General features: G+C 46.0%; 1 protein-coding gene across 1 annotated transcript; it reads left to right on the plus strand.

Moving 5' to 3' along the window:
- SLC1A4 (solute carrier family 1 member 4) lies at nt 1-27,893 on the plus strand. The gene is made up of 8 exons (XM_059828545.1): nt 1-518; nt 10,523-10,565; nt 11,987-12,049; nt 18,373-18,539; nt 22,081-22,314; nt 23,424-23,618; nt 25,054-25,188; nt 27,659-27,893. The coding sequence occupies exons 1-8, from the start codon at nt 1-3 to the stop codon at nt 27,891-27,893; spliced, it is 1,590 nt and encodes a 529-aa protein (XP_059684528.1).

Raw genomic sequence — 27,893 nt, forward strand, 5'->3', positions numbered from 1 at the left:
ATGGAGGCGGCGGATGAGGAGAAGGCGGGCGACGGCCGCAACGGGCACGCGGAGGGCCCGCCGGCGGCGGCGCGGGGCGGCGGGGGGCGGCTGCGGGGCTGCCGGGGCTTCCTGCGGCGCAACGCGCTGGTGCTGCTGACGGTGTCGGGGGTGGTGGCCGGCGTGGCGCTGGGCACCGCCGTGCGCGGAGCGGCGCTGAGCCCGGCGCAGGTGGCCTACCTGGCCTTCCCGGGGGAGCTGCTGCTGCGGATGCTGCGGATGGTGATCCTGCCGCTGGTGGTCTGCAGCCTGGTGTCGGGAGCCGCCAGCCTGGACACCCGCTCGCTCGGCCGCCTGGGAGGCATCGCCGTCGCCTATTTCCTCGGCACCACGCTGCTGGCCTCCGGCCTCGCCGTCGCCCTCGGCTTCATCGTCCGCCCCGGCGCCGGCGCCTCCGCCCTCAACGCCCCCGGGCTGGGGCTGCAGGGCGCCGTGCCCACCAGCAAGGAGACGGTGGACTCCTTCCTCGACCTCGTCAGGTGAGGCCGCCCCGCTCCCCCCCCCCCCCCCCCCCTTCCCGCCCTCCCCGCCGCCGCCGCCGCCGCCGGAGGATGATGACAGACCCGGCGGTGTTGCACGCTGCAGCCGGGGAACCCCCCCCCCCCTCCTCCTTCTTCTCATTCTCCTCCCCATCCTCCTCCTCCTTCTTCTTCTCATCCTCCTTCTCCTCATGGCTTCTCCAGAAGCACCGCTTTCTGCCCGGGGTTCCCGCAGCCCGGTCAGGTGTAGGGCTGTGTGGTGCTCTACCTCTCCCCCCTTTATTTTTAATTTTGGCTGGGTGGCTGCGAGGATGAGTCGAGGCTTGCTCGGAGCTTTGGGTGCCTGGGCCCGTTTTCGGTCCCGCCTGGAGGGAGAGCGGCTCCTGGGTGCTCGCTGCAGGGCGGGCATGGCCTTGCCTGGCACCTTCCCCTGCCCCGCTGGGGTTGCCCGTCTCCCGCAGGCAGGGCAGCTCCCCCCGTCCCTCACACCCACCTTTTCCTTTTATTCCCCCACCTTTTACTCAGTCTCCTCACACAAATGCCAACCTGCCTCTTATAGTGCCCTCCCATAGGTGCGGGCATGGATGCGCAACTCCGTATTCCCATCGAGGACATCCCCTAAACATAGTCCAGCATCAGGACACCCTGTATGTTCGTGAGCTTCCCATCCCACCTCTGCACCTTGCAAAGACAAGACTCACATTCCCCAAAACTACCTGAAAGCAAGGCTTCCACTCCTAACCGGATCGTAGTCTTTTTGGTTTATCCTTATTCCTCCTTGCAAAGTTGCAGACTTCACCTTTTTGTTTTTTTTTTTTTTTTTAGAGCCCATGTCTTGTTGAGATCTGTCCAGCTCTTTCAAATAAGAGAGGAACACTTAGATAAATGAGGCAAACATCCAGCCAGCTTTTTGAGTATCGGACTTCCAACCGCACTCTCTTCTGCTTTGATGAATCTTGGTGCAGAACCCCAGATGTGAACAGCTGATGTGTTTTGTTATCCCGGGTCTGGCTCTGCCACTTTTTCACACCTGAGTAGCGTTGGGCAGTCATGGAAAAGCGTGTTACAGGCACCTGAGAAAAGTGGTGGAATAAAGGAAAACTGGGGAGCGGCAGCTGGGTCTCTCCAGTCGAGCGTAGCTGAGGGAGTGATGGGAAATGATAGCGCATCAGTAGGGAGCGTGGAGGTTTGCTGAAACATTTGCAAGATGAACAGCTTTGGAGGTGGTAGATGTTCTTACCAGGATGCAAAGAGAAGAGTAAGGAAGGTGACCTGTGTACCTGCGAAGTGGCTGGAGAGTTGTGCTTAGCGGATATCTTGGTAATTACAAAGCTGAGTGGGGGGTTTTTGTTTAAATCATTTGCTTTGCTTTTATGAGTTCAGTTTTTCAGCTGAGAGACTTTTTTGCTGTGTCTGGGTAAAGGGATGTGGCAAGAAAGATAAAAAGAGTTTCTAAAAAAACCCCATGAAAACCCAGTCCAAAACTGTATTTAAAAATCCTTGTTAATGTCCTTTTTTCCCTCAGAGAGAAGTATGTTCCCTTTGGACAGAAAATCAGTCTGGTTTGTCCCATTGGCAACCACGTACTTTGTGTCCTCAGCCCACCTCTCTGAAGGACCAACAATTAAGGACCTCTCTTAAGGACCAGCAATTCCTGACAGAGCACGTTAAGAAGTAATAACAGGATAGTGGGAGTAGGTGGGATGGCTGTGAAGGCAACGTGGAGCTGAATGGAAGTGTAGGCAGGTGAAGGAAAATTACAAAAAAAAAAGGATTCAGCACAACCGGCAAAGGTGGGAAAACGGCTGTAGTGGTGGCTGCCCCAGGTGCATCCTGGCGTGGCTGTTGTGGATGGTGTTTCATTCCTGTGTTGCCACGCAGCCCGGAGTAGAATGTAGCTGAGAAACAGGGCAGGGATGCTCCAGCGAGCTTCAGGCTGAGGGTAACATCTGTGAAGCTGGGAGTAGAAAGCTGCTTCTTGCTCTGGTCTGTAAATACAGGTGGAGAGTTCATCTTCCAAGGGGTTATAATGGTGGTGGGATTGAGTCCTTAACTCCAAAGTAATGCTCATAATGATCAGACTTGGGTAAAGCATGTGGGTTGCAGAGGGGTTTCCTTCTGGGAAATGAGGGGCCAGGGGCTTTCCCCCAATGCATGTACAGTGGGCTGTGAATTCAGCTTTTTCGTGGAAGGGCTGTTGCAGCCACATTGTTGGGCAGTCCAGTTGTCACAGCGGCAACAGCGAAATCCAGTCCAGAAAAGATGCTTTTGGATATAGCCATCAGTAAAACTCCCAGTCGTAGCACAAATCCCCGACAGACCCAGGGATGGAGTGAGTTACGTGATTTTCCGGAAATAATATCTCTCTCCGTCTGCCTTTTAATTTTTTCTTTAACCGCTTTTGAAAATGTGGGTATTCTGGTTTGAGCATTGATCTCGGTCGTTGCTGTGGTGGAAGGACCGGAGTAACCTCATCTTCAGTTGATGAGGCCTTGAGTCTATAGGGCCTGGAGGGCTGAAACCGTTGCCTTCAGTGCGGGTGGGTCTTACAGCGTCCTGCTCTTTGCTTTTCCTTTTCTCTCTTTTGGTCATGAAACTTTCTATTAGATGCAAGAAAACTTTGTTTTCAATTGTGTCACAAGACTGGCTGTGTCCTTCAAGACTTCACTGCTCAGTTTCAGATAAAAGGTAAAAATGAGGCGCAAATGGGTAAACTGAGTCCCCCTATGCGCTGAAAGCGGATGTAAAATGTGGCCCAAGGAATAAATCACAGCTGTGAGTCAGTATTTGCCATGGCTTCTGCAGGGATGGCACAGCGTGTCCTTTCGCAGGATGTAGATCCCTTCTGCTTTTGGGAAGTGTATTAGTCAATGACCAAAGATGTTGCTTTCCGTTGTCGCAGCGATGTCTGGAGGCCAGCTTAATTCTTGGTCATGGTTTTCCATTTCCAGGTCTAAAGCTTCCACACAAACACGCAGCCATGCATGCAGAGCCAACCTCTGGAAAAGAGATTTATCTTGGGCTTTGGTAGCAACTGAATGATGACTCACTGGTGAACCAAAAGGCTGTCTCTGTTTTGTTTTGTCCGTTGACCATAACCTCCAGGTCTGATTTGTCTGCCTTCCTCTGGCTGGAGGTGCTGGAGCACCCTCCTGGTTTCCCATCTGCCAAATGCAGGAGGCAAGCCTCGAGTGTGCCTGGCCAGGGCTTAGGCACACTGTCCTCTGCCCCAGAACGTGAGGTGGGGACAGCAGAGCTGTCCCAAAGGTGCCTTTGTGCCCCACAGCAGGACGCTGATGGCCCATCTCATCTCAGGTCTGTCATGCGGGCAACTCTTTGGAGCTCCCTAAAAGATGAGCGTGGCCAAAGGCAGGGAGAGGCTGCAGCTCAGTGATCATGGGAGGGGATCCAGTAAGAGTTCAGAGGTGCTTCCACAAGGCTGATGGCTTTAAAAAAAAAAAAGAACAAAACCAAAAAGTGGGGTGTGCTCTGAACCCAAGGGAGGACCTTGGCTTTCCTTAACATTGTCCCATCTCAATGGAGCAAGACAGGCTTTGCCAGAGCACCCAGTTCAGGCTCTGGAGCACTCCACGTGGTCTTAGCTGAAGGTGGACCTTGTGAACATCTCCAGAGTACCTGGTGTGGAGAGCAGCTCGGTTGTACCAAATAGCGCTGAGTGCCAGCAGAAGGTGAGGAGAGTGAAGGGAAATTTTAGAATTTCTGGTTTCATCCCTTACTCGTTTGTTTGGTGGAGAAGGCAAAGCAATGGAGAATAAAGAGCGCTTGTCAGCTTGGCTATGAAGTGGGTAATGGGCGGAGGAAGAGGCTAGCTGTGATACGGTAGGCTCTGGGGCTCAGCACGCACCTGGGTAGGTGACGTTGCAGAGAGCCAACTTGGCTTTGATCGCACCGGGTGTCTAACCAGGGAGAAACATATGAGGAGGAGAGGGGTGGTGACAGGAGGTGGCTCGGGCCACCAACTAACACAGCCCACCTATAGTTTCTTGGAAAGCAGTTGAAACATCAGGATCAAGTGTTTTGCAAGAATCTATTGATTTGTTAACACTTTTGACGGGCAATTGTCATGTTTCGATAAGGTCAGAGTTTTGGTTTAGCTCTGATTTATATTTGCTGATTCAATGAAATTAAACAGTTTCACAGGAACCTATTGATCCTGTCAAAATTTCCAACAGCGGGTGATCCTGGCATTTCACTTCAGTGAGGTCAATGTTTTGCTGTAATTTTATACAAAAGACTTAAGTAGAAAATCTCACTCATCAAAAAGGAACATTTCAAGAAAATATTTTACAATATTTTTTTAGTGGGGAAAAAAGGTCTGGAACAGGCTTTCTTTGCCCAATACTGGGATGAAAACATATTTTGAAACTGTGGAATTGGCTTTGGGAAGGGAATTCTGGTTTTAATCCAGCTCTAGCTGTAACAGTCCGGGGAGGGAAGGAGGTAGTAGCATCATCCACTTTTTATAGGAAGGGTACACAGAGGTCCAGGTGTCTGCCCTGACCAGTAAAGTCAGGGTTTCTCAGGCTGCCAGGCAAGTCTGCAAAAGCAGTTTAAATTTTATTGCTCCTCACTGCCCTTTCTGTCTCTCTGCCAGAGGTTACCAGCTGTGCTGCCAAAGGGAGTACCTGCGGTGCCGTCAGCAAGCCCGTGCCTTGGCTCCGAGCGCCTTCGGAGCCGGAGGGAAGGCAGGCATGAGCATGGGCACAGGGAGAAGCATCGGTCGCGTTTTGCTGGCTGGGCTACAGGGTGGGCCATGGGGTCCAGAGCACTCGCACGGTGACCCTCGCTTGGGCACCAGTCGTTCCAGTAGCGCTGGTTTCTTATAGCCTTGGTCTTCCTGGTGAGTCACCCAAAAGCAGCAACCATGAAGGCTGTCTCTGAAATCCCAGTGTGGAAAGAGAGCAAAACTTGATTGTTAGGAGCAATAAATAGAATAAGAAGTGGCCGGGGAACAGCTGCAGTTACACCAATGGCGAGTCCCCATATAGGCTAACCACTGGGTTTCGTAGCTGGATGGCTAGCTCTTAACTCTGGGGTACCCTCAGAAAAAAGGGAAGTAGTAAATGTTACTGTCCGTCTTTGCCTGTGTCATTTTCTGGGCCTGGATCCTCTCTTGAAGTATAGGGATTGCTGACTGATTTTTGTAGGAAGGACTCAATGTTTTCCTTCATGTGCCTGCACTGCCTGCTGGGGATTTTTTTAGGCAGCCTCTGAACATTTCTGCTCCTTTCTTTTGCTCTTTATATTCATTACCTTTTACTACTGATTCCCCCCGTTATGTTTTATTTTCCAAGCAACAAAGATGCAGACTGGACCATTAAGGCAGAAAGTACCAAATACCTGCTATAAGTAAACGCATTTTCAAGTTTCTCTGTGTTAAAGCAAGTGCACACACTCATAAATATGTATATGTCCACGGCATGTATTGTGCATCCGCATACATATCACAAAGCAGATGAGAAAAGTTGTTGTGTGATATTGAATGAAACTCTTGGGACAGAAAGAAAAATAAAGGTACTGGAGCAATCCAAACTGGGCTCTGGCAGGTTGCCACAGATGGCAATAAAGTTGCCATCAGTGGACTCCTACCATTGAAAACACTTCATTGAAAAAAACCCCAGGAGATAACGCAATGCAGAATATTTTTTCTAGGCTTCCTCACAAAAATATGTTTTCCAACAGCAAAGTTTTTGGCCTCAGAAGTGGAACCTTTTTGAAAGAAGCAATGCTAGAGGAGTGCGTAGTATTTTAAGGTTTCGTTCTGCTTGCCTGGATTTCCCTTCCTGCTTTTGCTGCCAGAGCAGAGTTCTTTGCAGAGCTCTAGCAAAAGAAGCATTTAGAAACAGTTATTAATAATAATAATCCCTTACACATGCAATGAAGGAGTTCTTGTGCCATCCTTATCCCGCTGGTGGAAAGACACAGGGTAAGGAAAAGAGCAATTTGCCCGTAATATCAAAATTGAGAAGGATGGGAGCTACAGCCCCTTTTTGCTCCCTTTACAGCTCCAGGTTTCCTTAGTCATCTGGGATTCCCAGTAGCGGATGCTGCAGCTGAACTAAGATTTCTGTTACAGCAAAAATACAGCGAGGCCTTCCTGCTAAATTCAGGGGAGTAATGGTCCCTTCTTGCCTGGTGGGAGCAGCTTTTCACTGGCGAAAAGGAAAAAGCTGCATTTATCTGGCTGTGCATGGAGAGATAGTGTGATGACTACAGTATTCAAACAGAAAGTATTCAGACCCTGAAGGTCCTGCCCTTGGTGCTGCCACTTTCTGGTTCCTATTTTAAGAGGACCCGAGACGGGTGCTTTCTCACACCGTGTGTTGCGCAGGTACGCGGAGGTTTCCCGGCTCAGCCCAGGTGCCGCTCCGACCCCGGGACACAGCTGTCACCCTTGGCAGCTGTCTGGTGGATTTCTGATATTTTTTTGGGGGAGGCTATCTGCACGACTTGCAACATGCAGAGAAACACTTCCCTGCCTGGTGCTTGGCGAGGGGAGTAAAGTCTGTCCATACCACCTACTTCGCCTTTATGCCACGAAGGCGGCTGGGTCCGTGCGTGGGTAATCCATCCCTCTCCATGGAGCGAGGTCCCAGCAGCAGTGGAGCACCCGGGGTGCATGCAGCACGCCTGTCCCTCTGCCATAATGTCACGCATCGCTGGCTCGTCTCATTCTTGCCACGTACAGCAAGTTTCGTGTCTCTGCGTCACGGGGCCAAGGCTGCCTGATCTCAGACCCCTCTGCTGGGCTCCTTATCATCCAGACTCAGGGTTTCCTCAGTGGCGTGCTCTCACGATAGCCCACATCTGCTTCAAAAAGGCAAAAAGGCAACTATGTTCTCTAGCACGGGGCATAGCAGTGGCAGGGATGGGGCCGTTAGAAACAGCAGCAATGATCAGTGATCTGGTGGTATAACTGTGGTGATTTCTTTAAACTCCACGTTCACATCTGGTACAGGCTTTCAAAGCTAAGAAACCTTCTCAAGATTTGGTCCACGTGGAAAAACTGACTGGCAGACCCCCGTGTTTAATTTGCATGCCCAATTACCCAGGTCATCAGCTTTCCTGCTCGCTGGCTCACCCGGACAGGAGGGGTGTTTGTGCTTCCTCGTGCGACTCCTCCGCTTGGGCTTGGGGACACGGCGAATGCTGGCTTCCAGGGAGAGAGCTGGGTCTGGATTTCTGCGGTGGGTGAACTTTGCCTCGCCACGCATGATGAGTGAAACCTGCAGGCACAAGCGCACGATGAGCCCAGGCAGGTCACCAGCCAGCTTTTGGCTCTCCCTGGAGCACACGGATTTTTTATAGGCACTGGTGTGGTGTTCTTGCACAAATCCATCCGAAGGTAAAAACCTGTGGTCTGACCCACCCGTAATTAAAGCTTAATTTAATTTGCATGCTGACTGATCTTAGGTGAGCGATGAGTGTAGTCTGTGCATAACTTGTGCCTCTAAGATAAACCATTTATTTCTTGATTGCTTTTTATGACCTGACACGTTTTGTTTTTAAACTTCAGGATTTGAAACAAAGAAGGGCAAAACTTTTTTTTTTTTACATCTTGTGACTTTGCAGCCAGGTGTACTTCAAAGTTGGGTTGAACAAAACACACAGCTCCTTCTGAGCTGCTGAATTGAGATCCAAATTTTTGACTTGGTAGATTGTCAAAAATGCTCTTTGCTGTCCTCAGAGTTGAGTCCTGCGAACGGTGCTCCGGGGATAAAGAAGAATGACTGGTATATGCTCGTATTTGAATAGCTTTAGCGCTATTCACACTTGAAGCACGAACCTGCCCTTGCTGTATCAGGGCTGCTGGCATCACTCAAGTATGTGCGTTAAGTATATGCTTGGAGTTAAGTTAGTGTTTAATTACTGAGGCCCATGCCTGACATACTGTGTAAATTATGGAGGCTTTGGTTTCTCGGCCACATTTAAACATGGGAGAACCATATTGTTTAGGCTTTAGAATTGCTTCCTTTGGTTTTGTTTCATCAGGATGGAAAAGCTGATTTTAAAAAAAAAAAGTGAAGTAACTTGATTTCTTGTTGGTTTTCAGTCTTTTTTTGGTCTCTTTTCTTCTTCAAAATCCAGTCAATTCCTTTTTAAAAAAGTAATCACCCTACTATGAAAAGTTGAAATGAAATATCCTTATTCTCCCAACAGCATGTTTTCTTTTTGTGGTTAAAACTGCACTGAGCTGGGCCCATTTGTATATGTCATGTTTTACTCCTGATAAAAGTAAGTTTGCTTTTACTTTACATGAGGTTTTTATCTGCTGGAGAGTTCCAGCTGCCCGAGAATTGATGCACATTAGCTGTTCCATTGCTCTTATTTGACCAATTCTTAAGCATCTTTGCGGAGTTAGAGCTCGCTCTCCTACTTTCAGACAGACAGCTGTATTGTCAAATTTTAAGTTGCTGTTTCTTTTGTGCTCAGGGGAACGTAGACTCCAGAAGCCAAGTCACTCTTACAGCAATTTGGCTTTTGCAGCAGCCTCCTAATACACTTGTAATGCAACAGAGAGAGAGGCTGAGGTAGTTCACAGCAGCCACTTGTTTGATGAAAGTCCATGTACTTTACATTGCTGTCAAGGCTGTGGGAAAACCCTCACTGTGTGGCAGGATAACGGAGCTATGCAATGGAAAAGACCAAAGCCCTTATCTGTGCCATATCGTAACCTCCCTCTTGCTTTCAAAGACTTGACGCTGCTGCTCCGTTTCTTGCTGTCATTCGGATTTGCGCCTTGCATGTCATCTGTGGAACGATCACAACTGAAAGTCTGGTTTAAAATCGTGTTTGCCAGGGTAACTACGTCAAAAACTGGGGAGAGGTTAGCAGGGCACGGCCTGGAGGTAGCCACAGCTTCCTCGGAGCAGCACAAGGAGCAAAGGATGGGGAGCAGCTACCCAAATGTTTTTTCGCCACAGTTAACTGGCTCTGGGTAAGGTCTTTTCTTTCCTTACCATAAGAGTTGCCATGCCTCCCTGATACATTCAGCTGGCAGTGTTTTCAGTTCGTACCCCTAGCCTTCCTGCCCTCGCCAGCTAGGGTCCTGTCGTGACCCCAGAGATCAGCTTTTATTCCTATTTTGCTTTCTGACACAGCAAAAAAAAGCTGCCATTTGGCATGGGGAACACATGCTCTTTGTCCACCATAAGGAGAGAAAGGAAGTGTAGCATTAAAAACAACTATAAAATACAACAAGAAACAATTTTTTCCTTACATGGACCAGTTAACCGTTTTCCCTGTCCTTGTTGCTTCATAGATGCATGTATACACTGGATGCCCGGTAGAAGTGTACATTGCTTTGCATATTATCCTCTCTGCACCAACCTGATGCTTGATTTGCATTTCTGTATGAAGGCACTGCCGAATTCAGATGTTGCAACTTTCCATATGAGTTGCCCCTACTTTCATCTGTGCTGTTTAACCACTTAAGCCCTTGCAGACAACTCTGGCCCATGGCATTGTTCTGCTTTACCTCGGGGTCTGGGGAAGCTGACCTTGTTGTGTTGAAGGGTTAAGCAGTTCTCTTAAGTGGATTTTGCCGAGTGGCTTGTCCTTCATGTTGGTTCTGTGAGCAAAGTGTAATCATATGAGTAATGTTAAAAATCTGCCTGACCCTGGAGGCCATCAACTGTTGCTGCAGCTGGTGTGGCTGAGACAGTTTCTGTAGCCACTGGCTGATGGGTGTGTATAACTACCATTGTCTGTGATTGCCTCTGGTGTCCCTACCCAAATGGTTAGGTGTGGCAGACAAGCAGGAACCTTTTTATGTGAGCAAAAGAAGATGGCATTCACACCTCTGGAGACGAAGAAAGACATCTGCTCCATGCTACCAGAGTATCTTCTGTAGTATGTACCTCCCTAATGCCAATATGCTTGCCTTTGCAAAAGGAATTCAGTTTCTGAGAGTAAAACACCTTGGTTTGTTCATCTGGGCAGTTCTACAAGAAATATTTAATTTTCTTGTTTGTATTTTACAGAAACCTGTTTCCCGCAAATCTTGTTGCTGCAGCTTTCCGAACGGTAAGATATGTGTGGACTTTGGACATGAGCTACAGTGCACAGACAGAAAAAGTGACGACTTTTTTGTGAAAAAGGACTAGAAAGATGGTGTAGAAAATAGCAAAAGTTAATTTACTTATAGTAGGTGGGATTTTCAAAAGCACCTGACATAATCAGACATACAACTTCCATGGCAAATAGCCTATGTTTTGTACCTCCACCAAAAATGTTCTTTAAACTTTCATACTTTAGGTGCTGTGTTGGGCAGCAATGACAACTCTGCTTTGTGCCACGCTGCTTATCACTTTGCAGGAGCTAGCTGGGAAACCCTTGGGTACATAGTTTGGAGCCGGGCTCAGAACAGACAAGGCTAAAGACTTCTAGGCTCCTTTGTGTGTAAGCATTACCTGTTGCCTGATGCTTTATTCAGTATTTTCCATTGTATCCTTTGCTGGATTAATTGCTCAGCTTGGCTTCTCTTCCAACAGAGGACTAAGTGTGGTGGGATGATAACTGGCACCAGAACATAGTGTGGTTTAAAATGATGGACAGGAGCTGTGGGGCTCCAAGAAGATTTTGATTTAGTTCTTAATGCTAATTTTAGATGTCGGGATAGACACTGTTGAGAATATTGCTATGGGGCAGAGTGATTCTTTATGATACAGGAGCAGAATAATAGTTTTTGCCTTCATGGTATTCTGTGGGTTTGCTCTTGTATCAAAAACAAGGTCAAACTCTTAAAATCAAGTTCCATTTTGAGTGTATATATAACACAGTACAAGTCAATATGCCATAAATAAAAACAGGAACAGTACCAAAATATCATTAAGAAAAGGATATTCTGTGGTACCTCAAGTGTCAGGGTTCTTTATGTTCAGGGATGAAATAAAGAAGTCCTCCTTTCCTCTGTGCTCCTGTTGTCACAGGTAATTGGCAAGTACATAAGCTTTTCTTTCCCCTATTTTATATCTAAAGAAAACAAGCCCAAAGAAGTGCCCTGCTTTTGCGAGGTGTCTAGCTTATTTATCAAAGTAAACTGTTGCCCTAGATTTTTAGATATTTTACTGACAATTTTAATACCTGCCTCACCGTTTCTAACAGGGAAACAGCACAAGTGCCTCTTGCCTTCTGCAGGAGCTGGCACAGTGTGTGAGCAACAGCAGGGTGGAGGAGAGGGGAATTCCTTGGCTGCTGCCCAAACCTGGGAGCCCAGGAGGTCACAGACCACTTCTCTGTTGCCACATGGGGAAGGAGCTGCATATGCTGGCACTCCCTTTTCTTGCACAGGACAGGCTCGTTAGCTCCACAGTACGGTCTCCAGAAAAAGTCTTCCTAACAGTAATCTCCTCCTTGTGAAATGCGAGATGATATGGTCAAATTGATGATCTGATCGGCAAACATTGTGGTTTTGTTTGTTTTGTTGTTTTTTTTCGTACCTGCAGTACGCGACAGAATATAAGATGCTGCTCAGAAACACTACCTCTGGAAATGTCACATGGGAAAAGGTAAGGTCATTTTTTAGGTTTTTGTACAAACCTTTGTTAACCGTAATATCTGACTACTTTGCAATCTTTAATCCTTTCCAGGAGTCCTTGGAAAGAAACAAGTACTTTTCTTTGCCTGGAACCGAGACACCCACAGCCACACAAGAAAGCTATGATGGATAGGCGAGTTGGGGTCAACTGATCTGACCCCTAAGACCTTACTTTTAGGCCATGCTTTCTTAGATCTGCTCTCACTTGATCTAAATTTTTATTAGTCACTCTGCCTAATATTTCCAAATAACTTTCTGTAGACTTGGAATTAAGTATCAATCAGGGTGGCTGAATATGTTCCTTAAACCTTACTCTTCATTAACAGTTTGGAGAGAATGAGCTTTTTTCCACTACCCTTTAAAAAGGCTCTTTAAAAAAAAAAAAAAGGTTAGGTGAGAATTTTTTCTTCTTGCCATGCTGCTGAAATTTTGTTTGAAACAGTAACAAGTGGTCTGAAGGAGTAAAAATTATAGACAGAACATTATGAATAGGCTGCTATTGCAGTGGTGTCAATAAGGAAACTAATTTGCAGATGTAGCTGAGGTAGAGTGTGTTGTCTTTCATATGTAGCTCATAGAACTTCCAGAGATGCTCTATATCCCATTGAGTGGCATCCCTCCTGCAGCACGGGGCTATCAAACATCTTTATTATTAGCCAGAGCCAACATATTGCAGCTCCAGCAATAATTACAGTTGTCTTACAGGCAGCGTGCTATGAAACAGACCCAGTATCCCAGCCTGCGATGTGTCACCTCACTCCAAATGAAGTATCTCGTGCTTTTATGGCATTTTGGGGAGACAGGTCTGAAACTGGAAATTACTTTCAGGGTTATTTTCTATTTCTCAGGCTCATTCTGACTATCTGAGATCAGTATTGGATGTTGGATTACTAGATTTTTAATATGATTTGAATGTCCCTAGGGCAAGAGACTTGTAACGTTTGTATTTGACATGGAAGGGCTCAGCTGGGGCTTGCCCACCGTTTTGTAAAACCATGGAGGGAAAAAAAAAAAGCAGTTTATGCTCATCCAGAGGGACTCCGAAGCGTATCCCTGAGCACGGGAAGTATTGGCCTCATTACCTTCTCCTCGCCATGCATGGTGCGTGAGCAGACGATGCAGAACAGTGTGTTTCCAAGCTCTGCTTTCAGCTGACGGGCTGAACTTTCACCAGCCCTGGAGACAGGTGACTTGGATGGCACAAGAACAGGGGAAAGAGCAGGGGAAAAGTCAGCCCTTGCCTGGAAGCCTGCAAGCGGTGAGCGGTTTCACTGGGGAAGAAGGCAGCCCCATCTGCCCGGGCTCTGCCCGTGCCTGTAAGATTGCATTAGCCCAGATCGGCACTCACCCCGTCTGGCATGGATGCGCGGCAATGACTGCAAAGGGCCATGTGATCCCAAAAGAGCACTTTCTCTTCTCACGCCATATATCCTCAGGCAGTACAAGCCTGTGCAGCCTTGTGCTGCTAAAAACCAAGTTCAATATGAAAGGCTGTAACAATGTGCATTTAGACACGTGTGTTTGCTCTTTATTTAAGCAGGGGTAAATGATAGGTGAATAAGACTCTTATTCAAGTGTCAAGTTTGATAGGGGCTTCTTGGCAACCAAGCACGGATTAGGGGCAACCATATCCATTGGACATAGGCTTGGCTGTCAAGTACTTTTGTAATGCTTGTGCAAAGCCATCACTCCTCCTCAAGAGATAAGAATGCATCTTTTGGCAATTTAAGACATGAGATTCTTTTTCAGTTTTCTTCTTACCTTTTCCCATTTATCAGACTCCTGTTTGATGCAATATCAGAAAAAATATTCTGAATTTGTCACCGGTGCCTGTTTTTGCCAGCGGTTATGATGTAAAGGTTATTTCTGCTATTACTTTTCCAAAACTTTTCCTTAGTTGTTGGAGCGAAACCAGAGCTGAGCTGCTTTGATTCCAGAAGACGCCCTCCTGTCTGTAGGGAAGAGCGGATCAAATAAAAAGAAAGCATCAGCCCAGTTTTGTTAGCTCAGTTTCAGTACTGGTCTGACCCTATTATTTATGGATAGATGAGGATTAAGTGTGGAAAGGAAGAGTATGATTTTTGGATAATACGCAGTATAAATATGATAGCGATAGAAGTTAGGTTCCAGGGAAACAAGATGATATGCCTATCTAATGTTTTCTTTCATCAGCAGAATATTTGATTGAAGAGGAGAAATGTTTTCCTTCTACTTTCCATATGAACAGTGTAGAGCAAAATTTTCCATTGATTATATTTCCCCACCATCACTGGTTAATAGGCCCTGTCTTCTCTCGCTGATGTGATGTGAATAGCGGGACACGTAGATGTCTGCTCAGCCACGTCCTTTTTGTTGTTTCACATGTTCCCCTTGTGTTTACCCAGCTTTTTTAGCTACATCCTTTTTGTCTCTTCGGCAGCAAGGCTTCCTGGGGCACGGGCTATCTCAGTTGTCCATCTGCAGCGCAGGGAGGCTGTGGGGGATTCTGAGTTCCTCTTGTGGCAGCAGTAAAAATACACAAACCTGTGATTGCTCTTCTTCCTCACATCACATGGCTGCATTTTCTTTTCAGCCACCTACTACTGGGACGGCTCAATGTCAGCACTTGTTTCCTTAATTTTGTTTCAAGAGCTAAAAAACAATAGGATCTTCAGAGGGATTCAAGGACCAGAAGAGCTCCATGAATCTTCCTACCAGAACACATAATTTCAAGCAAACAATAACACGTCCCATAGTTTATCCAGGAACAAAGCTCTCATTAAAGCTGTTTTTGTTTGGTGTCCACAATGCTGCTTGGTTTGGCAGCTCCTTTGGGGTGATGCACTCTTCTGTTAGAGTACAAAAAGGCCGTTCAGCATCTGCCAGTTCTAGAGGCTGGGATTGAGAGGATCTTCCGCTGAGGATATACTGCTGGACTCTTTCCATGTAGTGCTGCAAGGAGGTGAAATTCCCTCGCTGCAGATTGTCCCCTTGATTTGCAGGGAGCAATTTCTTGCAGTAAGTTACTATTCCGTGCAAGTGATGCACCTTCTGCCTACATCTGTGGTGATGGGAGGCGATGGGAATGTTGTGTGTTGTAAAGAAATTGGCTCGAGGGAGAAGGGGAGAGTAAGACCTGAAAGGGGGGGCAGGATGACAGTGAATAGAGGGAAACAGCTGAGAAGTTGTTGGTGGCTGTGCACAGAGTCCTGCCTCCGGTCACCACGAATTCAGGGGTCCCCAGATCACAAGAGCTAGGCTTGAAGGACTAGTAAGTGTGAGCACTTGGAGAACAGCAGCAGCAGTGATCGCAATGCCGGGAGCAAGGTGGAGAGAGACATCTCTGAGGGTGAAAGAAGACTAAACTCCATGTATTGTCATTCTGGAGAAGTGTAGGGAAGTTCGAGGAGAATTAGCCAACTTACGCACAGTAGGCCACTGTGAAGGTTAAGACGAAAGGTGAGAAGCCAGCTGTGTCCTGGCTGTAGCTAACTGGAGACGCTACTATCTCTTGCCCTCCTCTAGCTTCCTAAGAACAAAATTTGGCAAGCCTTTGGCACCCATGGCTCTGAAGAAGGTGGAGCGGCTGATGCTTGAGGGGATTGAATGACCTACAAGAGCCCTGGACTTCTCTAGTCAGGGAAGTGACCTTCCAAATAAAGCACTAGGAGCTCTGGCCCTGGTTCTCCTGTGTGCCTCCCAAGCTCTGTGTCCTGCTCTGTGATCCTGTGTACCCTACGCAGCTGGTGGGAAGCTGAGCAATCCTCTTGCAGATTCAGTACGCTTCTGCCTCATTCCTGAGACTAGATCTTTGAGAAGCCCCAACGGTAGCAGGTTGCTGGGCTTCAGGCTCGCACCGCTGCGTTTAATGAGTTGAGAAGCAAAACTCCTGTAGAAGGAATTGAAAGGGCGGAGATGCTTTACAAAACATCAATCTAAAGTAGTATAATGAAATTCCCTCCCAGTAACATCCTGGTCAGGTTGCTGGGTGCTTTCAGCAGCTTGAAACACTGGATTTCTGTTCCATAGCAAGGTTTGATAGCTTTTTTTTTTTCTGAATGAGAACCAAAACATAAGAACATTCAATGTTTTTAGGATATTTTTTATGAAAGAAGTTTGGGCCCATTATGGTAAAATTCTATTCCAAGCTGAACTTTTTATATTAGCCTTGTATCACATGAACCCGATATAAGATGTTATATTATAAAATAACAAGTTGAAAAAACCAACAACAAGGTGAAAAGTTGTGTCAAAAGGAAAAAGTATTGCATTCACTCCAGGTGAATGAAGTAGCTGTTTCTTTTCTGGTGTAGAGGTGTTCGCATTTTGCCCAAGTTCACATTTCCCAGAGAAAGCTTTGGTTTTGATGAAATGACATGGCAGCATTATTTTACTGCACATTTACTTTCTTCCTGCTAATAAATTAGTCATAAAATTTGAGACTCATACATCGATTCATACATTGTTACTGATAAATTGTCACTGAAATTTTATTAGATTCTCTTCAGTCTTATGGTAAACCTTTTCTCCTACCCTAGAGTTATGTTTACCATCAGAAGTGAAAAATAGAAAGACGTGCATGCCATGTACTCAGACAGTTTATTCAATTGATTTTTTTTGTGTCTAACTTTTCCAACCACAGAAGAGTTTAGGACTTTAAGGCACACAAGACAGAATATAGACAAAACTATCCAGGCAGAGAAGTGTTACTGTGTGTGGAGAAAACAGCACATTTCTTCAGACATCTCTGGAGATACACTGCGCCCCATTCTTAATATCCTGCCCATGTTTTCAATTCTTCCACTCGGAAATTGAATGAATACTGACAACTTAGCTCTCAACAAGCAACTACCATAAAAAAATTGCAGATCTTGTATCTAATTGTGTTGTAGCTAGTAAATAAAAAAAAGCCAGAACCTTCATTGTTTGTAAACACTTTTGATAACAGCAGTTTAGCCTTCATGCTTTTGTGTATAATCTATGTTTTATCCCCTTCCCTGCAGTACTTTGTTTCCACCTGCCACTAAGAGACAGTCCAGTTCAGCAGTATACTTCCAGCAAAAACATTATCTCAAGCAGGTTGGTTTTATCAGATTTAGCAGATCAGCATCCCAAGTTCTTTAGTCAATATTCATTTCAAGCTTTTAGCTCAGAATATATTTTTCTTTCCTAGTGTTGAGCTAGTGTCTACTTAAACTAGCCAGAAGGCCAAAACTTGTACACAAACCTAATCTGTTTTAGAAGCTCTTCCAAATAAAACAACAATTTGACATGTTGAGCTTGTACTGCCAAGTTGGGGGGGAAACCAGTTTGTCAAAACAATTATATTTTTATGTAGCCACAAGAACAGTCATTCAGTTCATATGATACTACATTGCCAACTAAGCTCCAGCTCTCTTTGAGAAACGAACTGTGAAGGACCAGCAGAGCAGACTTGTGAGTAGACCACTTTTTGTCAACAGGTAGATCCTGGTTTTATCCTCTTGCTTTTACCATGCAGCCACATGATTTCTGAGGAGGGGAACAGGTATTTCTGCAGTTCTCTCTGTATCTCCCACGGTGGGAGATGTGGACAGATTTATCTGATGTGGACAGATAAATGAGTAGGTTTCCACGGTTTGCTACCCTTCTCTGCCCCTCTCCTCCCTTTCTGCTTCATAACATTGGTTGTTTTCACCTTGGTATAAATATTGCACTAAAGCGATGGAGCTGGCAGTTTCTGAGAGCAGATTCCCATCAGAGGTGTCAGGAAATACGAGCAGGTTTGGGGCCAGACCACTGCAAGCCTCCTGCAGGTATAATTTGGTAGAATATCATAGTGCCAACAGTGAATGATGCTTGGTGGAATAAGCAGAGCTAAGAAGTCAGTATTTGCCATTTATACCTGCGGTCTCTCCCACACCCATCTTCCGTCATGGGAAAACAGGGAGGAAAGTTTCAGTCTTTTAACCACATGTGTGTGATTGGTGCCCGTGCTGTTTCGCATATGCAGTGGAGCTTGTCCTGAGTAAACTGGGGAGGTTTCCCGTTCAGGTCACTGAGAGCACACTTATCGTATTGAAGGGCATCAGGGGAGATAGTGGCAGGCCCTTTCCTTCTCCAGTGAATCCATGCGAGCTCATAACTAGGGAGGTTTGTATCTGGACTGTGTGCAGATCTTGTTTGCTTTCTGTCAACAAAAATGGTTCTTCCTTCCCAAAATAGGTTCTGCTTGTTGATTGCAGATCGATCAGGCAGCAACAAAATTATGTGACCCTTTTGCTGGGTTTTGTGCCGGTCTCACATCTAACAAGCTTTCTTTTTTTGCCTCCACAGATCCCTGTCGGTACTGAGATTGAAGGGATGAATATCCTGGGACTGGTGCTGTTCGCTTTGGTTTTAGGAGTGGCGCTGAAGAAGCTTGGCCAGGAAGGGGAAGATCTGATTCGCTTCTTTAATTCATTCAATGAGGCAACTATGGTCTTGGTTTCCTGGATTATGTGGTAAGTGTGTGACTGCAGATACATCTGCAGTACAATATTATGCTCAGTTCAGGAATCTCACCATTTATCCACCTCTCCAGCTTTTTCCTACCAGATCCCTCATCACAGCAAAAGTGAATGTCATGGTGTCACACGATGGGGTCTTTTCTTCTTGCTTGCGTCCTGTAATTAGACAGTCACGCATAGCTTAAGGTATCAGTCTGGAACACTTCAGAGGGTTGCTTAAAAATCCCCTTCAGGACTGCTTTTTGATTAATTAGTGGAAAGAAGGCTTTCTATTTTGAAGCAGTATAAGCCCATGGCTAGCTGCCATGATGTGCCTAAAGGCACTGGCCTTGAATGAATAAAGGAGATGCAAGTGAGGAATATGGTCATGTGAAGGCCAGGGGTGTTTGTGCTTGGAGTGCACTTGAAAATGCAGTACGTACCTAAAATCTGACTTGTAGCTTCATGCCTTGATTTTTTTGTTGGTCAAAAGGTTTGTTATACTGACGCAAAAGATACCGAGATCAGATGATAGCCCACTCACTGCTATCGGTTTGAGAGAAGCCCTGCTGAGTGCATGAATACAGAGCCCCATCTGTCCACTTGCATCAAAGGGTGACGGAGAACCTACGTCCCTTTGTATAGAAAGGAGGAACAGTCTCCAGGACTATGCTCTGCATCCTACTGAAACAGTAGTGCTGGCTCTTGAGTGTTTTGTTATTGTTGTCAGCAGAGCCTGAGTTACGCAGTGGATCTTTAAATCTCTGTTCCTCTTCTAAGATCTCTTTCATTTTCTTGGGTGAAGCAGGAACTAATATTACTAGCAGAGTGATCAACTGTTTGTTTCTTGTTTGTGCTTGATTTTCCAGAGATGCTTCTCTTTTCCATTTCACGTCCCTGAGAGTAGGTATTTCCTAAGGTTGATTGTTTATTTGGTCTTCTGCCTATTAATGAGAAAATCCGTTATTTCACTTACTTCCCTAGAGTCCAGACGTGTTTATGGGGTGCATGTTGCTCTGACTGATCTCACAAAGCTTTCGGCACCAAACAGTCTGCATGTTAGGAACTGGAGTGCACTGAACTTTCTCACTAGGCAAGAAACCAGCGTTGGGGGAGGCAGGCACCTCTAGAGAGCGGTTCAGGCCACCTAAGCTGTGGTAGGACCAGCCTCCTGACTGGGTTTTCTGTCAGGTGGGATCAATCTGGGCCTCAGAGTGCTATCATGGCTGTTCTTGTGCAGCTGAATGGGTCTAGGCTTCTCCTGTGAAACCAACAGTGCTAATACCTCACACACAAAAATAAAAATATTCATAAGGACAGCTAGCTAACAAATGAACAGTGGGACATTTCTCACTCCCTTTCCAAAGTTGTTGGAAAAGCTATAAGCTTACCTTAGCAGAGGTATTTTTTCTCCCTTCATACTGCATTTTTCATTGCTACTATTCTCTTCCCTCTAAGAAGCAGAAAGGTTTTAACAAAACACCTGCTTTTACACAGGCAGATCTCTGTGTTAGTTGCTGTCAGCAAGTCTCAAAGCAGCTTAAGCCTTTTACTCTTGAGTGTAATTCCTTGGACACTGAATACTGATAAGAGGCAGTTCTTGTATTCAGCTGATTACAGTGCTAACACTTCAAGCCAATCAGTTGGTACATAATCCTTTACTTTGTGGATTGTCGGGACCACAGCTGACTCTTAACACTGCAGTGCACCGTAGCCCTTACTTGTTCTCTTTCCTTCCTCAAGGCTCTTGTGTCATCCCGGTATTTATTCAAAATCTGTCAAGCTCCATAGACTTCCCAAAGGATACTTTGGAATGGGTGAAATCATACTACCAAGAGAAAAGGCAGCTTGAGCTCGTATCTAGTCCCATTCAACAGCCGCTCTTGTGTTTAGCAGCACTTTGGTCTCAACTTTCAGTTCCTTCCTCTCCAGCCTCTGTCTGGGATCCAGGGGAGGGATCCAGTCTCAGCTCTGAATCCGGTGTTCATGTTTGCAGAGCTTGTGCAGGACTGGGGTTTAGCTAGATCTGGCTAGTCGGGGTGCTCAGAAACGTAGTTCAAAGGCAATATGTCACAGAATTAGCAGAGGCTAAGTGGGGAAGGTTCAACAGGGGCCCCTAGAGATTGGGCCAAGGGAGGACAGAGAGAGGATACTCACTTTGATCCGGGACATGAGGAGGTGCTCTCTGCACAGAACAGAGGAGCTGCAGAACCGCTGAGGGAGAGGCAGGCTAGGAAGAAGTGAGTTATCTGGGCAACCTTAAGGCTTGCCCACCTTTCCAAACCTTTGCATGCTTAACCAAACCTTCTGAAGTTTGTCCTGACTCTGCAGATCAGCTTCTCTGAACATGGGCATTGGATTAGAGTGGGGAGTGGGAGAAAAAACATTCTTTATTCCTGAGATGTACAGGCAGATCTTTTATAGGCATATGTGTGCCTGGGGCAGGGTTTTGGAGAGCTGGGTGATCTTTTAGTATTTCTTAATCTCAGAAGCAGAAATGGATGGAGCATGGACAGCATCAGCAGAGGTACTTAGGCACAGACGTCCCAAGTAGCGCTTCTGAGGAGCTGACCCTGACCCTGAAGTGATTCCTGCAGTTCATTTAGTAGCTGTTGTGCTGTAGGTGCAAGGGCAATTCTGGCTTTTCCGGGCTGTTCCCAGCTGCACTGCTGGGACCAGAGGTGTGGCTGCGGCCCGCAGGTGGCCCTTCCCCTGGAGCAGCTCCAAGTGTTCTGACAAAGGAAACCTCAAACAAATGCTGACGTCCTAAGACGTGGCATGTTTCTAGGTAGGAGGCATGGGAATGTACGTGGCATGTTTCTAGGTAGGAGGCATGGGAATGTACGTGTACGTGGCTCTTGGCTTGAGGGAAGCTCTGGAAGCCTTATCATTTAACTTAGTCTTTTGTAGGCAAATAGCAACGTTAATTGCTATCTTTGGCACGTACGTCAGCAGCCTTTAGCTGAGCTCTCTGGTATGGGCTTTTTCTTTCCTACATGTTGGCACCCAGTGTGTCTACATGTTTCCTATATGTTGGCACCCAGTATGTCTACCATTTTAATGACCTAACTTCATACTTCTGCTGGTAGTCACCACATGTGTAAGATCCTACTCTTCCACCCCTTTCTCTACTCCAATGACATGATACTGCTGCTTTTTCTTTCCTACCATCTGCCATCCCTTCAGCAGTGACTTTAGCTTTAGGTCTTTACCTGCCTTCCTCCCTGATGGACTAAAACTCCACACCGGTGTCTTGTCCTGACAGCTTCTGCCAGCATTTCTGCTTCCCGCCTGGCTTCCCTTTGGCATTCTCCTAGCTGTGTCTTTGAGGGCCTAGGTGAACAGACCTTTTTCAGTTTGACTGCTTGCCTTCCACCAGCAACAGTGTTAGAGAGACCTTCCAAGTTTGCTTAACCTGAGTGTGTGGTGAATAAGGCGCTGTCCTTCAGTAGGAGGAGCATATTCTTTAGAAGAATGTTATCTCCAGGATGGAAGATGGCATGTTTTTCAAGGCTTTTTGTTTGTACTTAATGACAGTCAATATTTCTTTACACAGGTATGTACCTATTGGCATTATGTTCCTTGTTGGGAGCAAGATTGTGGAAATGGAAGATATTGTGCTTCTGGTGACCAGTCTGGGAAAATACATCTTCGCCTCTATTCTGGGCCACTTCATCCATGGAGGAATCATTCTGCCGCTTATTTATTTTGCATCCACACGTCAAAATCCATATCGTTTTCTCTTGGGACTTATCACACCATTTGCCACTGCTTTTGCCACTTGCTCCAGGTGGGTTTCTGTGCTTCTTTTGGGATTATAGCCTGGTTATATTTATCACTGTAAACTGGTTATATCCCAACACCGAACTGTGTGGAGTTTTAGGTGTGACTATTGTTCCTGAGATCGCAAAAAGAGACTTCTGAGCATAGAGAGTCTCACTGCTGGCAGCAGCCTGCCACACAGCGCATACTGATAATTAGCTGTTGAAAACCTTTCCTCCAAATATTGGGACTGTAGCATGATGCCGAGTTGGAAATTTTGGGGGGAAAAGGTGAAAGTATTTGCCTTAAAAAGATCCTGCAGGCTATCCTTTCAATTTTAAGTAAAGTGAGGGTCAGTAGTGAGGGACTTTGTCCTGAGAAGTTTAGTTCTCCAAGTTCAGAGGATCTGGAACAAGTTTAGACTGATTTTGCAGGAGCAAAGCTGACTTACTAGCTAGTGTAAAGGGACTTAATATTATTGATTTCAAAGATCTGCGTGATCAGCTTTTATTTTGTCATAACCAAACTATCAAGCATGTAATTTACACTTTTCTCAAGGGGCAAACACCTGATCAAATATCATAACTGTATAAAATCATCTCAGGTCATCTCCAAAAGTAGATGCATGTCTGTCACAGGGGCTGAAGTACATGAAGTAGGAGAAGGGTTTATGAATAAAACCATGTAATTTATAATGCAAGAAATAAATCCAACAATGATTTATTTTTTTAATTATTATTTGTCTGTTCATTTGAGAAGGTACTAGTACAACATTAATAAAGATTGCTGTTGCATCTGTTATGTTTGTATTGGCATCTATTGGTGTATTTTTATGGTTTTGAGACTTGATCATTCCACAGCCCTGTTAGGCTGCATACTGTGTTAAGTCATGAGTTCTTGCTTCTGGGAGATTATCCGCTATTTCTGGATGGAAGCAGATTATTAAATACCACTGCTCAAGACCAACAAGGAGGGTGCCTCATTGCTATCATGACAGAGAGGGACTATAAAATGGCATTGTTGTCTTGACAGTCCCGTCTGCAGCATGTTAGAAACATGGAAGCCATGAGACATTGACTTCCCATTCAGTGCACCCTGATGCTTTGTGTTTGATTTTTCCCTGTTCTCTGTTTCTAGCTCAGCCACTCTCCCGTCGATGATCAAGTGTATTGAGGAGAACAATGGAGTCGACAAGAGGATCAGCAGGTTTATCCTTCCTATCGGGGCGACTGTAAACATGGATGGAGCTGCTATTTTTCAGTGCATGGCAGCTGTGTTTATTGCGCAGCTGAACAATGTCGACCTCAACCCTGGGCAAATCTTCACAATTCTGTAAGTTGCTTGCTATTACAACCACATCCTTCTGGCCTCCAGACACATTCAAGCCTGTGGTCTCTCTGTTTAATAGCTAGTAGTTTGCATTCCACATCTCTGACCTAAAGCTTGCAAACTGCTATGAAACATAATTATAGGGTGATTAAAGGATGGAGTTTTTCAAGCGTTAAAGATTTGCCAGAATCTCGATTTAATAAAAGGTGGAACCTGGGAGGGGTAATTGAATTCTGAAACAGACTTTGAGCTGTTTAAAGCTGTTTCTCACACGAAATCCCTCTCCTTCCTTAAGCATCTCACTCCCTCACCCTCCACTCACCATTAAGCTGGGTAATTGAGGCATGCTGCTCTACCCAAAAAACTACCCCGAATCCCCCTCTGCACATCTTAGAAAATCCTCCTGCCAGCTTCTCAGTTCCTTATGTATCAATTTCATACTAAAGACTCTGTTCCTGCTTGCCTCTGCCCTTTCTACCATCACATCGCTGGCTTCCCAGGTCAGACCCATTATCATTCCCCTCCTGACTGCTTTGCTCCATTATCCCCTCCACCACCCCAGTCCTGCCTCCCTCTCTAGGACTCTCTCCCCTCCATGCCTGGAATATCCTTCCACATCACGTATCCCATGAAGTGTTTCCCTCTTCAAAATCCCTTAAGTGAGGATCCTACAAGGAGTTCTCGCCCATCGCTGTGCCAAGAAGCCATAGCTCTATCCACCGGATGCCTCCTAGGGCTGATTCCTGGCATTTTTTTACCCTCCCTGACCAGGTTTTATTTCCTTCCTTATTGCATTTCCCAGTATATTGTTTGTCTATTTAAGGCAGGGCTGGGGCATTATTTTCTTTGCAGATGGCCAGATTAACCTTTCAGGTACTCTTAATGAATCAGGTGTTAACACAGGCCTGAGCATTCTGCAGTGGTAACCCAAGGAAAACTCAGTTGTGGACATCTGCGCACAAAAAGGTGTGTGGTCCATGTCTATAGCACATGCACCGCAGGTTTCCAGCTCCTGATTTAGGGTCTGTGAATGCAAACGAGACACAGAGAAGGGACAGTACCCCACATGGCATACATTTGGGGCCAGGAGATATGATGTATTCAGCATATTTGAACTGATACATGACTTGGAAATGGATATATTAGTAAGGCAGCAGGATATAGTTGTGTTGGTTGGTTTTTTTTTCTGAAAAGGCAATCATGGTATTAAACACAGAGCCATTGCCTTGGTAGCTGCTGTGCCTGCTGAGCAACTGTGCTCTGTACCCATTCCTTTGCATCAGCAGGCAGGAAAGGGTTTGCCTGGGAAGCAAACGATCTCTGTGTTACACACCGTAGAGTTTGTTTACAATTCCCATAGCGGGCAAATGTGTGACGTCAGTGTCGAAGAGGAGTGCTGCAGAGCTCCTGCTAACCGGATACGCAAATTGATTTGCAGTGTGACAGCTACCGCATCCAGCGTGGGCGCAGCCGGGGTCCCAGCCGGAGGAGTCCTCACCATTGCTATCATCTTGGAGGCCATTGGACTTCCAACCAACGATCTCTCCTTGATATTAGCAGTGGACTGGATTGTGTGAGTACTTTAGGCCACACGTATCTGCTGTTGCATGACATGTAGCATGTTCAGGTGGAAACACGGGGCAGGGTAGTCCAAGTAGCACAGTATAAAATAAAACCCTGCAAAATATGGCTGCCCACGGGACAGGTAACTCTTGACAGACAATGGAAAAGGTGGTCCCTTCTCAACTAAAGCAGTTAGTATGCTAAAACCCATCTTCAGCTTTTTTTCTCAGCCTTTATTGAAATGTATTTATTCCTGGTTTCAGTTCCCTTTAGAAGGATTCTTAAAAGTTTGTTCAGAAGGTGTCGATATTGCTGGAAATTAGTTGGACACTAGGAGGGAAGGGGGAAAAAGGAAATTGAGTCTGAATAGTGGTGGAAAGCTTTCTTGGTAACATGTGGGAAGCAGTCTCCATCAGAAGCTGTTGTTTCATCAGCTATTTTTTGAACTATTTTTGTAGTTCAAGACTGGTCAAAGCACAAACACAAGCATCACAGAGAGGTGCCCTCCATTGGCAGGGCAGGGACACAGAGGGTTTGTGGCACTCATCACAGCTGTGGGCAGTGTCACAGCTGGAACACGCTGTTGGGAGTCACCAGTTTAGTACACAGTATTGCCACCTTTCCTTTCCATCTTCTGGGAAAGAGACAAGAGGTCAGACCTTTGCTCAGCTCCTTCTCTTCTTTCCAAGAGCCCTTCCCCTCCTTGAAACATGAGAGATTATCTCCTTGCCCAGCTGTTTAGAAGAGCTTATCTCACTACTTAGCGTTAGTTATGTCCTTGTTAAGGCCTAAATTTACCTTCTGTGCCACGTAAATTAGATTAAGGAAAGCCTAGAAAATTTGTTTTGCTTTAAGTATTGGGGACCCAGCCACAAGTGCATGATAAGTGTCAATGCTGCATGTAGGTGATTTTTGTATAGCTTAGGTGAGCCCCCTGGAAAAGGGTGTCTCCCCTTTTCCTCAAACAACCCTAGCTGTCTGCTGTTCTTCAAATACTAGAAAATCAAACTGGAAGGACTTCTCTGAGCACTCATGAATTACAGCATGCTTAGAGTTTAAACGCTAGTGAAGTAAGCATGATCTGATAATTTAAAAGCATAATCTGCTTTGAAGCCATCTGGTTGAAGTTGGGCTGTGGGCTGAAATGACTGGTCAGTATGGGTCAAGCTATCTGAATCCCATTGGAGTTTCTCTTCAGTTGGTGGGTTTCTGGGCAGTTCCTGGTTTAGACTGTACATAAACCCTCTGCATTGCTTTTTGGAAACACCAGCCTCTCTGTATAGATTGTGCACTTGCACAGCAGATGTGGAAATTAGGATGCCTGAGGACACTCTTCAATTCCAGAGGCTGGGGAAGGCGGCAGCAGTATTGCTTCCTTCTCTTCCCACATCACATGTGTCTGTGGAGCGTAATCATATTCCTATGGCTTCATTAGGGCTATCACACTCTTCCTCGCTGTCACCTCTTGGGGATCAGCCACCTCCAAAGGACAGGAGAGACAGGCAAAGCAGTGGCTAGCTCTTTGTATCCCATCTTCCTCAAGGATTACAGCAGTAGCCGTGCTTTCCACAAGCTGTACTTGCAAGTGCGTGGAGGCAAGAGTGCAAAGCTTGCCCTTCCTTTTACTCTGGGCTGCCCTCAGCCTGTGTCGTGCTGGCTGCCTTCGTTTCAAAACATGTAGCATCCCTCTGTGGTCAACGCTGTTGTTCTAGTTAAGGAACTCGGCCGTGTGGTAACAAAAGGGAGAAGGAGGGAGGGAAGAGTCCCCGTGTCTTGTTTTAGTGTCAGCTGTTTAATTGCCGGAGAGGACTACAGTTACAAGTTGAGCACGGGTTGGAGTTAGGCTGCAGAATTACTAACAGAAGTCTCAAAAGGCACGTGAAGAAATTGTTCTTCTTTATGACCTGTAAACTTCCTCCGTTAGACCCTGGGACACAGTAGTTTTGTGTTGTAGGACCAAAGATTAGGACAGGTGCTACTAGCAAGAAATCCAGAGAACACGGGCATTCTGCCTGCTTTTGGAAGGACCCCTTAAGTAGGTGTTTGGGTTAAGGTACAAGTCTCTATAGTTAAAAAAGAGAGCTGCGTGCTCTGATTCACCTTCTGGATAAGCCCAAATTATGTTCCTGCTCTGAACTCGCATTTGAAAAATGCTGGCCTGGGGAAGGGGAAGCGGAAGGAGGTGGACTGGGGAAAGAAGGGTGCCCGGGAAAGAGTAGTACCATTGCTGCAACCCACTGAGAGACCAGAACCAGTTGATAGTAACAGTCGGGACGACCTTAAACCAGCTCTGGTACACATTTTTAGTTCTGAAATGGTGATGATACTTCTGTGGAAAATACCTATGGTAACATCATCTCCCTTGTCTAGTTCCACTGATGTTAGTGGGTCAACAGGGGTGAATCAGCTCCCCTTATTGTACTGTAACTTTCTTAAGCTAAAAGCCTGCCGCTTTGTTTTTTGTTTCTGATTTTAACCAGGGACCGAACCACCACAGTTGTGAATGTGGAAGGGGATGCCCTAGGAGCGGGCATCCTTAATTACCTGAATGAAAAAGACAAGAAAGATAAAGAGCAGGAGCTAAAGGAAGTCAACGTAGAAGCAGTTGCTAACAGCAAGTCTGAAGGGGAAACATCGCCTTTGGTAACCCACAAAAACCAAGTCTCCAACACAACCAGTACAGCAGACCCTGAATCTAAGGAATCAGTATTGTGA

This window comes from Gavia stellata, chromosome 23 (genome assembly GCF_030936135.1).
Source record: "Gavia stellata isolate bGavSte3 chromosome 23, bGavSte3.hap2, whole genome shotgun sequence".
NCBI lineage: Eukaryota > Metazoa > Chordata > Aves > Gaviiformes > Gaviidae > Gavia > Gavia stellata.

Bases quoted from the DNA above. Each gene is read 5' to 3' on its own strand.
- SLC1A4 (XM_059828545.1), top strand. From the start codon at position 1: ATGGAGGCGGCGGATGAGGAGAAGGCGGGCGACGGCCGCAACGGGCAC. The intron at 519-10,522 runs GTGAGGCCGCCC...TGTATTTTACAG, and splicing joins TCCTTCCTCGACCTCGTCAG to AAACCTGTTTCCCGCAAATC. The intron at 12,050-18,372 runs GTAAGGTCATTT...TTGCCTCCACAG, and splicing joins GAAATGTCACATGGGAAAAG to ATCCCTGTCGGTACTGAGAT.